Source organism: Hippopotamus amphibius, chromosome 9, assembly GCF_030028045.1.
Source record: "Hippopotamus amphibius kiboko isolate mHipAmp2 chromosome 9, mHipAmp2.hap2, whole genome shotgun sequence".
Taxonomy (NCBI): Eukaryota; Metazoa; Chordata; class Mammalia; order Artiodactyla; family Hippopotamidae; genus Hippopotamus; species Hippopotamus amphibius.
Genome location: NC_080194.1, coordinates 50,735,522 through 50,751,727, shown reverse-complemented (window position 1 = coordinate 50,751,727; position 16,206 = coordinate 50,735,522). Strand labels below are relative to the sequence as shown.

General features: G+C 36.4%; 1 protein-coding gene across 1 annotated transcript in view; it reads right to left on the bottom strand.

Moving 5' to 3' along the window:
• The window catches only part of TRPC6 (transient receptor potential cation channel subfamily C member 6), a 131,676-nt gene that overhangs the window by 18,351 nt on the left and 97,119 nt on the right, over positions 1-16,206 (bottom strand). The window contains exons 3-5 of the mRNA XM_057695249.1: positions 12,047-12,232; positions 11,115-11,279; positions 5,824-6,040 (exon numbers count right to left, since the gene is read on the bottom strand). Coding sequence (XP_057551232.1) covers positions 5,824-6,040; positions 11,115-11,279; positions 12,047-12,232 — 568 coding nt within the window. The remainder of the gene's footprint in view (positions 1-5,823; positions 6,041-11,114; positions 11,280-12,046; positions 12,233-16,206) is intronic.

Here is a 16,206-nt window from a genome sequence, read left to right as displayed (position 1 = left end):
ATCAAGGGCTTGCAAACAACAAACATGATTTGATCCATTAATTCTATACATAAAAGTACATTAATAAGATGTTCCTTGTAGAATTCTTTATAATAATCAAAACATACAAACACATCCATACATATACACTCAAAATAGAAGTAATCATGGGACTTCCACAGATGGAATATTATGCAGCCATTTCATATGACATTTTAATTACCATGGGATAGTGACCACATGAATGTACCCCACAGACCTTCAACTACAGGAATTTAATTGGCCATGGGTCTCAGCTACAGCACTCTGAAAACTATTTCCATTTGCCCTGAGGCCATGCTTCCCATGAGCTGCTCCCCACCAGTGACTCAGGGCACCCTTTCTTGGGAGACATGGGACTCCTTGATGGCTGACTTTGGCTCAGGGATTTCCTGACAGCCTTGTTAAACTTCCTTTAGACTGAATGCAGATCTAGGATACTTCTACCCCACTCTCCTTCCCTCTCTCCTTCCCTCAAGATCAGACTTACATCCCAGTTTTACAGCCCTTGCAGCTTTCTTCAGCTCCCTTCCACTTTCTCTCACGTGGAATTCCCCTTAATACAACTGTTGTATGTTAAATCCTGTCTCTGTATATGCTTCTTGGAGGACCTGGACTAACACAGTTGAAAATGTTTATGCCATAAACATTCAACCATGCTAAGTAAAAAACTTTGTACATCCTATGACTTTATGTTTAAAACAAGCATAATAAAAGACCAGAAGGAATTACAAGAACATATTAATAGTAGTTGTCTCTTGATGGTGTAATTATTTATAATGTTGCATATTTGCTCTAAAACTTAGCGTAGTACTTAGGAGCACAGGTTTTGGAATCAGATCACCACAAATTTGAGACTTTGTGTTTCCACTCATTAGCTGTGTAATCTTTGTCAATTTATTTAAACTTTCTAAAACAATTTGCAAAACGGAGATGATAGTAGTTTGTATCTATTTCATAGGATTATTACGAGACAAATAACACATGTACAATGCACAGCACAGTGTCTGGCACTTGAAAAATTAACATTTATTGAGCATTTACTATTTAAAATTTTCTATGTCTGGCATGCATTTTCTTTCTTCATTTGAAAAATCTATATTGAAAAGAAGTTACTTTACCCTTATTATCTTTAAGATACCCTACTCTCTGATGTCTGTCTCCTCCTAGAGCCATCTGGAGAAATACAATCCAAACTTCAACCATTCACCAAAGCCTACCTGCATCAGGAAGTCTCCATGGTCCCCTAGTTGAAATGAATCTTCTCCCCTTTCTCCCACTAACTACTTTCCCCCAAATTCCCACATTTGTCATGAACCTTTATCACAGAACCTGCCACGTGAATGGTTGTGGAGCTCTGTAGGGGCTTAAAAAAGCCATGGTCTCTGCTCTTCCAACAGCTCACTATGTGCTTTTCTCAAAATCATCATTCAATGTAGCACACAACTTATTTATTTGGAATTATTCCAAGTTCAGAGGAGACTAGGATTGAATTCATATATACTTTAGTGGACCAAATTTAAAACAGGAAACAGTGCATGGATACACTCATGCACAAACACACACGCGTGCGCGTGCACACACACACACACACACACACACACAAACTTTGGGCAGGGGTGAAAAAATCTGAGGCCAGCCTTTTTGTTTTTGTGGTCCCTGGGTTCCTGCCAGCTTCCTTAACAGGACACAAGGGTAGTTTAGAGTAACTGAAGAATAGGGATTAAAGAGGGGTGTAAATTCATATAGCGTAGTTGTTTTCAAAGCTTCTCTCCTTCTTGCTCTCACTTCTCTTCCATCTTCTCTCTTTTCAAGATGTACAATTCTTGGTAAAAATGATATCTTACCAAAGCTTAAAAAATGAAACAGATACAGCAAACTATTTTGTTTGAAGGAAGAGTTCCTGTCTTATTTCCCCTGAGGGCTCCCAGGAGCTGCCGAGCATAGTTTGAAATCCCCCATCTAGTCCAGCTTCTCCAGCAAGCAGGGGCCGTCTCCCCAGAGTCAAGCCTCTGCGCGAATATGTCCTGAATTACTACTTCTGAAGGCTGCTCATCCCACTGTTGACTTTTCAGGAAGTATCCCTTCACTGTGGACCTGTGAGTGATAATTCTGCCCTTGAGAGAAGAGAGAATAAGTCTGCTACTTCTGCCTTTAAATTTCTTAAAACAAAACAAAATAAAACAAAGCAAAAACACCTGTGCACTCATTAACTCTATTCTTTTACAGCAGAGGCAGGTTTCCCAAGAAGCTAAAGAAATTGAAGCTTCAAGATACCTTATTTGGGACTTCCCTGGTAGTCCAGTGGCTGAGATTCTGCATTTCCAATGCAGAGGGCCCGGGTTTGATCCCTGGCCAGGGAACTAGATCCCACATGCATGCTGCAATTAAGAGTTTGACTGCCACAATTAAGAAAGATCCCACGTGTTGCACCTAAGACCTGGCGCAGCCAAACAAACAAATAATTTTTTTTTAAAGATGCCTTATTTGCCCAGGCTCCTCCTAGGGCTCTGTTTTGTCTTCTTTTCCCCTAAATGAGGCCCTCCGAATACCTAAACTTCAGGCTCCACAGCCCCTGGGTTCCGCCCTACCACCACCTTCCAGAGAAAGTTTCCTGAGTCCCCACAAGGGCTGTTCTATGGAAAAGCCACTCACTTTTGTGGTTGCCTTCAACTTGGGATGCTCCCTAGTTTGCCGATTGCCTGCAGATGTGGTGTGGCTAGAGAGTGGAGCAGGGACGTAATTACAGCCCTTGCCTGCAGTCCTCTCCTTCTGTTGAAGGGTCAACCCGGCATTGCATGTGCTTAGGACCTTTTCATGTGAAGAGTTGTCAAGCATGTTTCCCCTCCCTGTGTTCCTGCTACACTTCCCATTGGTTTGAGCTCACCATTCAGCCTTGTCAAGATCTCCTGGAATGTCAATTTCATCATTCAGCCTTTCAACTTTTGTCTACAGAAAACCATGTAAATTTACTTTCTGTGACTGATAACGTCAGTCTTTTCCCTCAAGCCAACTAGCATCTGACCTAAGTAGACCACTTCTTATCAGTATTTCCAGAAGGTACAGCAATTTTTTTTTCAAGGATAACTTGAAAAAGAAAAATAAATACCAGTATCAGAAGTTGAACCGGGAGTCTAACATGTGCTACAAAATATCAGCTGTCCATTCCGAGTTGTTCCTTGTTTTCCCTTTAAATGAACACTGTGAGATCATCTCTGAATCTCAGATACAAAGGTTATCCTGCCAGTTGTTTCAAGGAAAATGCTTTTATTGATAAAATTAAAAGTTAACATTCTTGGTTTAGGTTTCCAAGTGAAAAAGGGAAAACCTCCAATGTTTGTATTATGATATAAGTATGAGGAGATTGAATTATGTTTGATAAAGAATAGAATGAACATTCATTATATCTAATCCCCTGACACAAAATTTAATGTTTTCAAATTTAATCTTGAACTGAAGTGTCATATCTCGCTTAATATGTTTTCAGTAGGAAATACCACTTCCATATAAAACATATGAACTCTTAATGAAGAGTTTAATAATAATCATAGTTACCTGAAATTTATTAAATGTTTCCTCTGTGCCAAGTGCTGTATTATGTACTTTACACATACTAACATATAAAAAAACCTATAACATATAGTCTCTTTGCTTGAGGTAAAGGCAATGTCCAAATGATCATTCTTATTTTAAATCAGATATTCAAAGTGAAATGTAATTTATTTCTTACAGCTTTATGGTATAAGGTAAATATCAATTAAATTTGAAAAGAAAGAGTAGAAAATCAAACTCTTCCTTATTGAAGGTTTACTTTAGTGATGCAATTCACTTATTAAGACACTATATTTCTCCTTGGAACGTTTCAAGAAAATGAAGTGATTCAGAAGTTTTGAATAACTCAGTGCTGTTGATTTACCTCATGTGCATTTAAAATGATGATATGGTAATCTGCATAGTGCTTCATAATATTTCAATTAATCATCCTAATAGCCCCAGTATGAGGAAGCCAAGAAGACATCCCCTGCCCTAGAAGTGATCTAAAACTGACTGCAGATGTTTCTTCAGATCACTCGGGGAGAACCAAGCTTATGGACGACCAACGGTTTTGTATAAATATTCCTTGAGCCCTCTTCTCCTGACACTCTTCACAAATTCACCCTAGGTGACTTCATGCTTAGTCAGGGCCTTATGAAGACTGTTGAAACTTTATCCACAGCCTGGCTTCTCCCAGGGGTTGCATTTGCTATTACTTAGTAGACATCTTCATCTGGAAATCCCATGGGCACTTCAAAGTCAATCACAACCCAAACTTACTTACCAGTTTTCATTCTCCCAGTCTCAAGAATGATCTTCCCTCTATATTCTTCCTCTTAGAGACTTGCAGTCACCACCTAGTAATCCAAGGCAGAATCCACAGCTCTCCCTTTCCATGTACAATATATCACCAAGTTCTTTGAAGTGTAACATTCAAGAAGCTCTCAAGTCCTTTCCCCACCCCCGAGTTCTGGCCCCATGTTCCTCATAGGGATCACTTCAATTGTCTCTCAGCCTCCACGCTCACCTCTCCCCAAAGCCACCCTCTACCTCACAACCACTGTGACCTTTCTAAAATGTGACGAATCACATCACCAACAGCTGAAAATCATCCTCCGGCCATGTCACCAGCCTTATCTCCCATCGCCTGCATCCATAAATGAACCTGCATTATAGCTAGACTTAACACATGACTTTGCAAATGAGATGCTAGGTGTTGACCTAGTTTCACATCTTTGCATTTAACATTTTGAACCCATCCCTTGTAGTGTCTTACTCCCATAAACATTCGGTAGGATTAACGTCTTTATCTTCAAAGTCTCAGATTGCACATACTGTCCAGGGAGGCCTCCTTTGCCTCTTCCACACCCCACCCTATTCAGATTTAGATGCCCAATCTGTGTGTGTTCATAACACCCTAATAGTTTCTCTGTTACACTATTTGTCACATAGGTTTTCTTTATTGATTACTTATTGACCTGCTTCCCTCCCCCAGACTTAACTTCCTTGACTATAAGGACTGCATTTCATTCACTTCAGTATCCTCATTACCTAATGAGGCCACTTTGTTAGGTAGCTATGACGTAGGTAATAGCTACTGAATTTATTCATTCATAAATATCCAATTGAAATATCTTTCATTTGTATTATATTTAATGACAAGCCATATAAATGATTGATTCTAAAGACAAATAGCATAGTAGTTAAGACCACATGCCGCCTGTTTCACTTACTATCTGGGAGATCTAAAGCAAATTACTTAATCTTCACATTAATGCTGTAGTGTAGACATTATTATGTGACAGATTGGATCACTAGGGCACAGAGTGTGTGATGTGATGTCCGTAGAGTGATTTGAACAGTTCTTGGTACATAGTAAATGTTCAATAGAGGTGAGGGGCTACTACCTTCTGTTCCTATTAAATTGCAGCATAAAATCATGTGGTTATTTTTAAACTTGAAGTCACAGCTCTCTCTGAATATGAATGGCAGTTTTTCATCACTGTCAGGGTTTAATTTATACTATCCTATTTGTTTTCTTCCTGGGTTTTTCTTGGAAATCTAAAAAGCATGGGGCATGTGCGAAGACTGTGGTCCTGATAATGAACCTGAGATAACTGTGCTTTAAAAACAACAGCGAGAAAATCACATTGTGAGGAGCACTGTATCATGCTGTACATATCTGTATAACTGATGCGTGAGGGAATCAGTGTCATTCAGTCCTACTGCTAAGGCTGCAAAAATAAATGATGACAGAAAATCAGTCTTTACCTATTACCCAGGAAATAATGAGCATCTCCATCCATGAAAAGCAGGATGTTTTCATCCTGAACAGCTGTTTTGCATTATCTGTGCTGGTTTCATTAGGACGGAGTTTGGTGCCTTCAAATCTGTCAGCTGCATTCATGACTAGCAGTCCTAGAAAAATGGTGAAGGAGGCTGCGTGTGCTACAAACTTCATGAATGGTCCACGCATTATCTTCCCCATCTGCCACAACACACACCAAAAGAAAATCTTAGCTTTGTTCTGTACATTTTGCAAAACACACATGAGTATACAAAGAATAACTATTTGTGCACGCCAATGTTCTCCTAAGATAATTATGTACATTTATATAACTGTTAATGGGAAAATAATTTTTATGCTGATATAAAATTTTGGCCATATTGCTCATCTACATAAGCTGATATTCTGGATTGATAGTTAAATAAATTAACTTCTATTAAATGACATGTAAGTTCTTAAATATAATACTGACAAAATATTTTATTAATATAATAATGATAAAAGGCAGAGCATAGTGTCACAATTATTCATAAAAAGAAAACTAATCTAGTGGGCATGAAGTATGAGGAAGCAGCAATGAAAATATTAAACAGAATCTACTTTGCAATGTATACAGCCTTGATTGATATTTGCTGGCTTGTCATCCTCATGTGTATTTCACTGACGTGTGCAAGTCAGGCTTCAAGTGATGTTGTAAATGGAGTAAAACCCAAGAGTGCCAAGAAGAGGACTCTCAGCCAAGGACAGGACAGCAGGGCAGTTCCCATCATGTATTGGAAAGATGTCCTGGGATGACACTGGATTGAAGTCCAACATTTTAGGTTCGGGTTCCAGTTTCATTCCCTCATTAGCTGAGTAGCAATGAGTGAATTTCCTAAATAATGTGAAAATCATATTCTTCATATGAAATATGGAGACAATAAAAGCTCTTGTGCATCTATAATACAGGAATCATTTCCGTCTGAGATGCATAAATCCTAGCTGGGGCAGAGGGATGGTATGTTCCCAGGATGTGTCTCAAAGGCTCTGTGTATCCCCTATAATGGTAAACAAAACTCAATACTTTATGCAGGGATTTTTTTCTTAGGAGAGGGCCCATAGCTTTCAACAGCTTCTCAAAGGAGTTTATTATTACAGAAAAATGTAAAAATTAATAATAATACCACCAACACTTAGTACTTGTATGTGCCAAGTACCATTTTAAGTGCTTTACTCTGTTAATTTCATGTAATAATTACAACAATACAAAGGGGTATGTGCTGCTGAAATGCCCATTTTATGGATGAAGAAACTGAGGAAGTGAGGTCCAGAAACTAGCTCAAAGTTCACACAGCTCATAAGTGGTAGAGCTGGAATTTGAACCCAGGCATACTTGTTTAAGAGCTAATGTTTCTATTTGGTTTACAAAACAAGTTCATATTTTCTCACTGAAGTACATATATATGTAAATTCTTAGAGGAAAAAAAGGTTCTAAGATTTTAAAAAGCGAAATGCTATAATGGAAGAAATGCAATCAATGTTTCCTTTTCCTACAAACTTCATCTGTCTATATGGTTTTCAAAATCATAAAAGTTAGAACTAGGATGAATCACATAGTTTAGTCCCTTGTCTGTTGATACTTAGAATCTCAGGGCAGGCAGAATATCAGGGTGTGCATGTGTGTGCGTGCGTGCATGTGTGTGTGTTTATCTAGATTAATAGATCAATCAATCTATCTATCTAGTTTCAAGCCAATGGATCCACACAGTTAGATATATTGCAGAGCCAATCCAGTTATTTGTAAAAAGTTGCTGGAAAAAATGTTGTCCAAAAACCATACTTCCATAAGTAAATGCTTATTAGATTGAATCAAAGAGTGTTTGTGTGTTTTAAGATCCTGTTTGAATAGAACCGTCAAATAAAAAGTAGGTTTGATTTTCTTTTGCCTATTGTCCTCAGATATGTTTTTTTTTTAAATATGGACTGTTAAAAACTGAACATTAATGGAACTTTCATTTCTTTTTCCATGGTGTGCCACATATACAAGTTTAATTCTACATCATTTTATATATGATTTATTGTAATTATGGCTATTTAATCATGTTTTATATGATTTAATCATGTGTAAAAGGGTTATTTAATTATTTATTGCAAGGTTCAATATCCTCCTGGTGAGAAAAGCTATTATTATAAATATTAAACTAGTTTTTTAAAGTTCTCAATTTATTTGACTGTTGTGGAAAACTGGGATTGGGGCATTTTCATAGCAAAATCCACAGAAAACTTATTATTCCCTTCCTTGTTCAGGAGAGAATCAGAGGCAGCCTTCAAAATACAAAATTACAAAAAACTCAAGAAAGCACACTAAAATAGGAGAAGGAGAAGAGAAAAGTTTGGGGACATACAACGGGCAAGGATAAAGCGGCCCATACTAGAGTGGGCCTCAAGCCTGAGAAGTCTGGAACGTGAGTTCAGCTGTCTGGACACATCTAAAGCCAATGATCAGTTATTCAGGGCAGAGGGTCTGATCTGCACCTCACTCCCGACCTGGCTCACCTTCCTTATTCCCTGGGTTCCTGGTCCTTATACAATATGACTCCTTTATTTTACTCAGAAGGGAGAGAAGAGAATCAAACCAGGTACTTTTTGTTACTTACTAAATGTTCTGGCTTAAAGTAAAAATGAAGTAAGAAAACAAGTAAATACATAAACAGAAAACAAACAAAAAGGTGGTTGACAGGAAACTAAAATGGGTGTTTGGATATTCATATCTTCTATTTCTCATTATAAATTATTGAGAGTTGTGTTTCTCTTTAAACTGAAGGAGATTCTGGCACCGTTCAATGGACTTTAGGAACTGAAGTGAGTTATTCATTTTAGTAAAATTTGTCATCTATATATTCTGCGATGTAAACAGATTTCTAAAAAATAACTAAAGAACAACTGAATAAGGTGAAAAATTGATGTACCTGGAAAATGACTGAAAGTAAGCACTGAAAGAAATACTTGCTTTTAAATATCATACTTTTTTTTCATACTTTTTAAAAATATTTGTTGATGATCAAATACTATCAAATACCAATAGTAGCAGGAAAGGTTGAAGACAGCTTAAGCCAAAATGATTTGAAATCACAGCATGACCTATTGTTACTATAATAAGAATAAAACATATTTGGGTTACAGTGGAAAAAGAGAACAAGTAAGGACAAAAAGAATTTCTTACAGAAGAGAGCAGACTTGAGGAAAGAAAACCAAACTTTAAACAGAAACAGGGACTCTGTCAAGGTGCATAGGCCTGCAATACGGTCTGGCTTAATTTTCATAGATGCTTTGGAATTTTTTAATATTTAAAATAATATTTTAAATAAAAGCATCAATATAGCTTGAGCAATCTCCCATTAACAAAAATCAATTCTCTAAACTGTAAATAATATTTATATATAATTACTAAAGGCAAAAATGTAAACTAGATTTTATCATAATGCTTCAAACACTAAATAACAGTCAGTAAAATAGATTTTAGATATGAGAAAAAAATACCTTGACAGTGTCCTTTTAATTTGATTATTTGCCTCAGGGTTCATAAACGAGGATGGAAAACAGATGTCAGAAAGAAACATGGCCAGGGAAGAAGAAACAGTGAAGGAAATCAGGTTAATTAGGATTCAATCAAAATTTAAGAAACGTGCAACTCTAAGGACTGCCAAAAATAGTCTGTCAAAACACCAAACACTCTGGGAGGCATTATCCTTTTGAACTGACTGGATATGGGGAGGGACAATTATTCACTTTAGAAAAGATTATAATTTAACTGATCACAGAGTAATAACAAGGATAATTCAGAAACTCCTCTACCCCCCACTTTTAATTTAGCCTAAATTTCTGAAGACCCAGGAAATGTGAGTAGAAGCAGAAAAGAGACCACATACATAGATGTAGCCTATGTTCTAGTAAGGAGAATTAATTTTTTTTTTTTCAAAGTGAAATCTGTCATTCCTATGAAAAAGGGAAGAAAAGAAAATTTTTAACTTTCTAGAAAAAAATCCATGCTATAACTTTCTAATTCTAGTAAATATCACTATTTTCATTTTATTTTCCTCCTGTATATCTTATCTGTAAGAGTTAATTTTTGGCCTTATATATTTAAGGGAAAAACATTTATGATGATAGATTTTACCCTCAGGAGAAACTTCCCAGTTTCCAGCAGTTCCTATCATCATTATTGGAAGTAATTAGGAAGTTCCCACTATATAAAAATGGCTTTGCACCAGCTTCCTACTATAAGCCACTTAGAAATGTTCCTATAGGGTTAAAGCACTAAATATGTGACTAAGTAATAATAATAAGAAAATATGTCAGTAATGTGTTTGCACCTACATGTTACAAATGTTCGAAAGTGAGTCATGCCCAGGTTTAAGAAACAGCAAGTGATTCAACTGGCATATCTACATGGCACATAAACAGATGGTCCAGCAGACATTTTAGCCACATAGCTTTAGGATTATTTCAGTCTGATTCTAAGAGGTGAAACTTAAACAGTTCCAGAAATGTGGCTTTAAAAACATGAAGAATAAGATTGTTGGCAATGCAAGGCAGACAAATCTCTATGCCTGTTAACAGAATGACAGGTCAACATTTTCCAAACTGGTTCTGTTGCACTAATAAAAGGCTAGGTCCATGTGAATAAGTTAATTTCATCAAAGTCTGGGCAGAGTTTGCTAAACAAAACAAAACAAAACCAAAAACACAGGCTATCTTTGCTATCAGGTTACAACGTACTCTGTCTTTAAAATAAATATTCTTCATGGAAACAAGCATTATAGTAGTATTTACACAATTGTCCTTTATTTATATTAAGATTTATCTGGTCATATTCACTAAAAGAAATACAAAACGAAAACTTTCATCTCAAATTTTGCCAGAGGAGAAATAACAAAACGAAACAGGTTCTTCAGAATATTACTTGAAATATCTGCTTAGTGCATACCTCATTAAAATATAAAAATATATGCATAGGTGTAACTAGAGAGAAGACAAAAACAAAATCTACTGAGGATTTGTTTCACATATAATAGCGATGATATAACAGGTGAATTTTCTCTTTCCATTGCTTTATTTCTTATAGCAAGTATGTGTTATTTTTATAATATTAAAAACAATAAGATTATTTAAACCCAACTCTGACTTCCTCGAAATTTCCATTTGGGAAATAGAATTTTCTTTGCTTAACTGTCTCTGCTATATAAATCAGATACACTTCTAGGAGATAACAGAGGCGCAGGCTTCACACACATACCTTGCTGCATGGAGCAAACCAGTAAATGAGAGCCAGGAAAGGCAGTCCGATGGCAACGGCGAGGACGACAAGAAACTTGACTGCCATGGTCTGCTGCCGCAAACCAGAAAGGTTCTCATACCATATGGACAGGAGCTGCTGTTGACAGTTTGGATGAGCTACAAACTAGCAAGAGAGTGACAAAACATTTAACAGCTTGATTAAAGATTCAGAATAAACTCTTTTCTTGTGTTCTAATATTATGTTCTTTCCTTTCCCGTGAAAAAGATTAAGTGGATATTTATTTACTGATACGTGAAGATGTCCAAGATATAAATTTATGGATAGAAATATAATATTAACTACTCTCCATTAAGAATTCAGAAGACAAAAAGGAGGCATGTCTGTATTGTTTGAAAGCTTACCGTAAGTCTGTATTACTTTTATTAGAAAACCTATCTCTAAAAACTATTTTTTTAAAGATATCTTACATAACCTAAGAAAGCAGTCAAGGATGGGGCACTGCTTGAAGACAGAGACTAAAAATATTCCACAAATAAAGATGCAGGAGATACAAATGCACTAAAGAAGGAATTGAAGGCATTGGTCTGGAATTGGAATATATTAACAAATGGGAAAATGGAGTTAGGCCTTAAATAATGATGTTCCTATCCTATAACAAACACCTTGTAGTTTTGAACACACAGTCATTTTTTATCATTAGTTAAGTAAAAGAAAGTGTTAATCACTGCATAAACAAGTCTAGATTTTAAAGACTAGCATTTAGTGTAGGTTAAATGCCTCACAACCAGGCACTTAAAATTCATTAGAGAGCCTACTTTGTGCAGTTAATTAGAAAAACCCAGCTCAATCTAATTATGCCAACCCTACATTCTGATTTAGCATCAATAAAAACTGAAATAATGTAAAAGGGGCTTCATGCCTGACCTTACTTTTTTTACATCATATTTAATGGCAAGTTTTAAACGGCTGAGATTTGGACGACCGTGATCTCCACCACTGTGGCGTACTTCAACATCCCCATTCAGAATGGCCTCTACTTCTTCAGTATTTCTGCACAGATCAAGGAGTCCAACAACAAAATCTTTGCACTGCATTGACAGTTTTTTGTAGTCATTCTAGAAAAGACAAAGCATAGTAAAAAACAATAATGTAGAAGTCGCACATTTTACCATGTTATACTGCAGAATTTATCTGTGATTTGACAGTCTGTAGAGGGAAAAAACCCTCTATTTTTAGGTTTACTATTCTTTTAACATGCTTCAATTGCTGTTCTGCTGAGCGATCTCTGAAATATCTTAGGACAATAAAGATTTTCTTTATATCTTGAAAGAGGAAATTTGTCTAAAACATAACCAAAGTTATCAACAAGTACTGTACTGTGCCAAACTCACCTATGATTCAGGAAAAGTACAAAGTAAGCAAATTTCCCACAGCATGAACACACTATTTTCCATACATATATCTCTTATTTTTTTTTAAAGAACTCTTATTGGGATACAATCGACATACAATAAACTGCATATATTTAAAGTGTACAATTTAATATTTTTTTCTTATTAGTAATGTATATATGGCAATCCCAATCTCCCAATTCAACCCACCCCAATACCCCCCCTCCGCCCCGCTTTCCCCACTTGGTGTTCTCTTAGGTTCATAACTTCATCAGCTAGGCACATATATATTTGCTAGATAAAAGCAAACACATATCACTTATCTATTAATTAAATTGTTACTGAGGAACTTTATGTGCCAAACAAAGGGTCAAAAGACGAGATTTAATATAAAGCCTGCAAATCGAGATTCTTCTCTTTGGAAAAAAAGAAGTTTAACGAAAATGCTTTCACTGTAATTTACCGCTGATGACCTAATAGTATTTTGGGAGGATTTAGAGAGTAGAGATCATATTTAAACACCATAAACTCGTTTCGAACATACATACACCATGTATATCTTCATTCAGGTCTTTCTAACATTTCCTTCCTCTTTATTCTCTTACATTGAAATAGGGCGATTTACAACCTGATGTTAATAAAGAAAACCTATTAGCTAGAACCTGTTGCGTTGCAAGTGGATCATTTTATCTCATTTTAATCTTCACAGTCACCTTGATCACTTAGGTTAAATAATATGTCCAAGATCATGCAGCCACTAAGTATCAAAATGAACTTTAAACCTAAACCTGTTTGGCTCTAAACCCTTTGCCTGTAAGAATTATGCCACTTTGTCTCTCTGTAGAATGCTTTCCTATTTTGATCTATGAACAACTGGGAGGCAAGTCAGGCAAATACCAGTCCCATTTTGCACATCAAAAATCTAAGGTCCCCTGAGGTCACTGCCTCAGTGGCAAAGTTTACTCTTAAGGCCAGTTTTGCAGATTCAGAATTAGTTGTCGCCTCCATCTTGAAGCCACCAGTTTGTTGTAGGGTAAAAAGATTCCTTGCAGGGATCAAGAGAGAAAGATGTTGGAGAAATACGAGAGGCTCTGGATGTGAGTCAATAAGGTAATATTTGGAGGGAGCCTATATGGAAAACTGCTTCATCTTGGGTATATGCAAAGTACCTACTTGGACTCTTCCCTGTAAATCATGCCAAGCTTCACTTTGCTAACTGTAGGTTCTGACAGATTCTATAAAAGAAAATTAATTAAAAAATTATGTCTTAACTGAGAATAGCTCAAACTACTTCTAAATAGGTATCTGGTCAGATAGTATAAATAAGGTCACAATGAAACATCTCCTCCCCTTTCATGAAATAGTCAATTTAGGTCATGGGGAGGAACTTTGAAGTGTGGAAGTACATATGTTGTCCATGCCCTCCATTCCATATTATAGTGGTTAGGAGCTTGGGCTTTTGAGGTTAGATACACCTGTAATCAAATCCCAGCTCTTCTATTTTTTAGCCATGTGATCTTAGGTAACTTAAAATCACTCTATGAGGTAGATGCTATTATTATTCTTATTTTACAGATGAAAAACTAAGCCTTAGTGAGATTGATTGTTAAAGAAATCACACACTGCAAAGCACACAGCAAACATTTAATAAAACATAATTATTTTATTTATATAACCAAAGGCAAGATCTGGAAACAGGACATTTCTTGACATCTGTAAGAACTTATGGAGTTATGACAAAATTTAGTGCACCTAGCCTCTCTTGTTTGTAGCGCTCAATTCTAGATGTATCCTTACTCCTTTTGGAGATAAAAAGGTAGGACTCAAAACCAATACTCTCTAAAATTCCAAAAAGGCTCAGGTGAAATCAGATATTTCAAAGCAGGGTATGACCCTTCAAGTATAGGGTAATATTTTTTAGTAGAAACCACATGGACTGAAAGAGTAAAGTATAGGAACTTTGTGCTGTTTAATATCTTGACTTAAAAAATTGTTTCCAATTCACTACTAATTCTCAAGACATATTCGAAGCAAAAACAAAATAAAATAAACAAAAAAAGTGTTTTAAAGAAAGAATAAGACTACTTTTAGAAATGCATTCTTTTTTCACCTTGGGAATCCATTTACAAATGTCTTCATATTTTAAGTTTTCTCAAATTGAAATGTAAACTCACTTAAAATGAGATGTTTGCAGTAGTTCATTAGCCAGACATAGCACTGTGCTTTCGGTTTTTTGAAAGAAAAAGTGAAGCTGGCGGTTGATTTAATTCGGCTTTGGCTCACACACCCACACCATATATTAATAAATTAGAAGTGGTGCTTGCCTATTAACTTTGAGTTATAAAGAGATGACTGATAGTGGGTTAATAGAACAGAGTTTAGAGATTATAAGACATAAAAATACTCTGTTAAAATTATCCTTTCAAAGGGTCATCTTAGTTGGATTTTACATAGTAAAAGATATGGTGTGTAATTTTAATGTCTGGCTCTATATAAAGAATGAAATTTGCTTTACAGAAATTAAGAGGGTTGGGGAAATGCATGCCTTAATTCTCAGTAATTAACCCTGTGGCCTTTGAAGAAGGGCAGACCTGGATTTGAAACTAGGTGCAGCCACTTACTAGCTGCATGACTTTGGGCAAATTACTTAATTGCTTAAAGCAGCGGTCCCCAACCTTTTTGGCACCAGGGACCGGTTTCCTGGAAGACAGTTTTTCAACGGACAGGGTATGGGGAGATGGTTCAGGCAGTAATGCCAGCGATGGGGAGAAATGGGGAGCAGCAGATGAAGCTTCACTTGCTCTCCCCTGCTCACCTCCTGCTGTGCAGCCTGGTTCCTAACAGGCCGAAGACCTATACCAGTCTGCGGCCCAGGGGTTGGGGACCCCTGCCTTAAAGCCTCAAAATGCTCATGTGTAAAATGGCGATAATATAAGTACTTACTTCCCAGGGTTGCTGTGAAGATTATATGAGATAACAAATGCCACTTCCTGGCCCAGGGTTGAATTGAATCAACGGCAATTATTATTGTTGTTGTTTTCAACATTTCATAAACCATATCCAAGTAGTCTTAACACCTTAGCACAAAACTGTGCTAAAACTTAAAAGCCATGATGGGATTCCTGGTGATAAAAGGTATTTCCACATACTGCAGTATGGGTAAGTCATTCCAGCTTATACATGAGTTAACTTGAATTTTATGGTAACTAAAATAGCCTGTTTGTGGCCTGTCAAACACACGTTGTACATCTGCTTTAGTTATTAAGAAAAGGGCACATTGACCAGAAGTAAAGAATAAAGATTAAACGTCTCTCTCCGTGGGATGCCAATGCCGGTTCTCTTTCAATGGCAAGACTCCCCTCCCAGGTGCCAGGGCCATGGAGACTTGCTGTGTATGTACTGATCTGCTTTTTTTGAAACCTTGAAGGAATGTATCCCTGACTTGTTTAATGTTCTTTGTTCTGACAAGATATAAAACTGCTGAAAACCATGCTTTTTCAGATCAGTCCCTCAGAGTTATCTGAGAGGCTATCTTCCAGGCTATAGTCCTCAAATAAAACTCTTTTCTGTTCCTATTGTAGATTGTTTATTGATTATTTTTATCGACATTGGGTATCACTTGAATGTACAAAAATAAAACATTTATTTATTCATTTTTTTCAACAAATATTCTACAAATATTCAACAAATATTCAGAA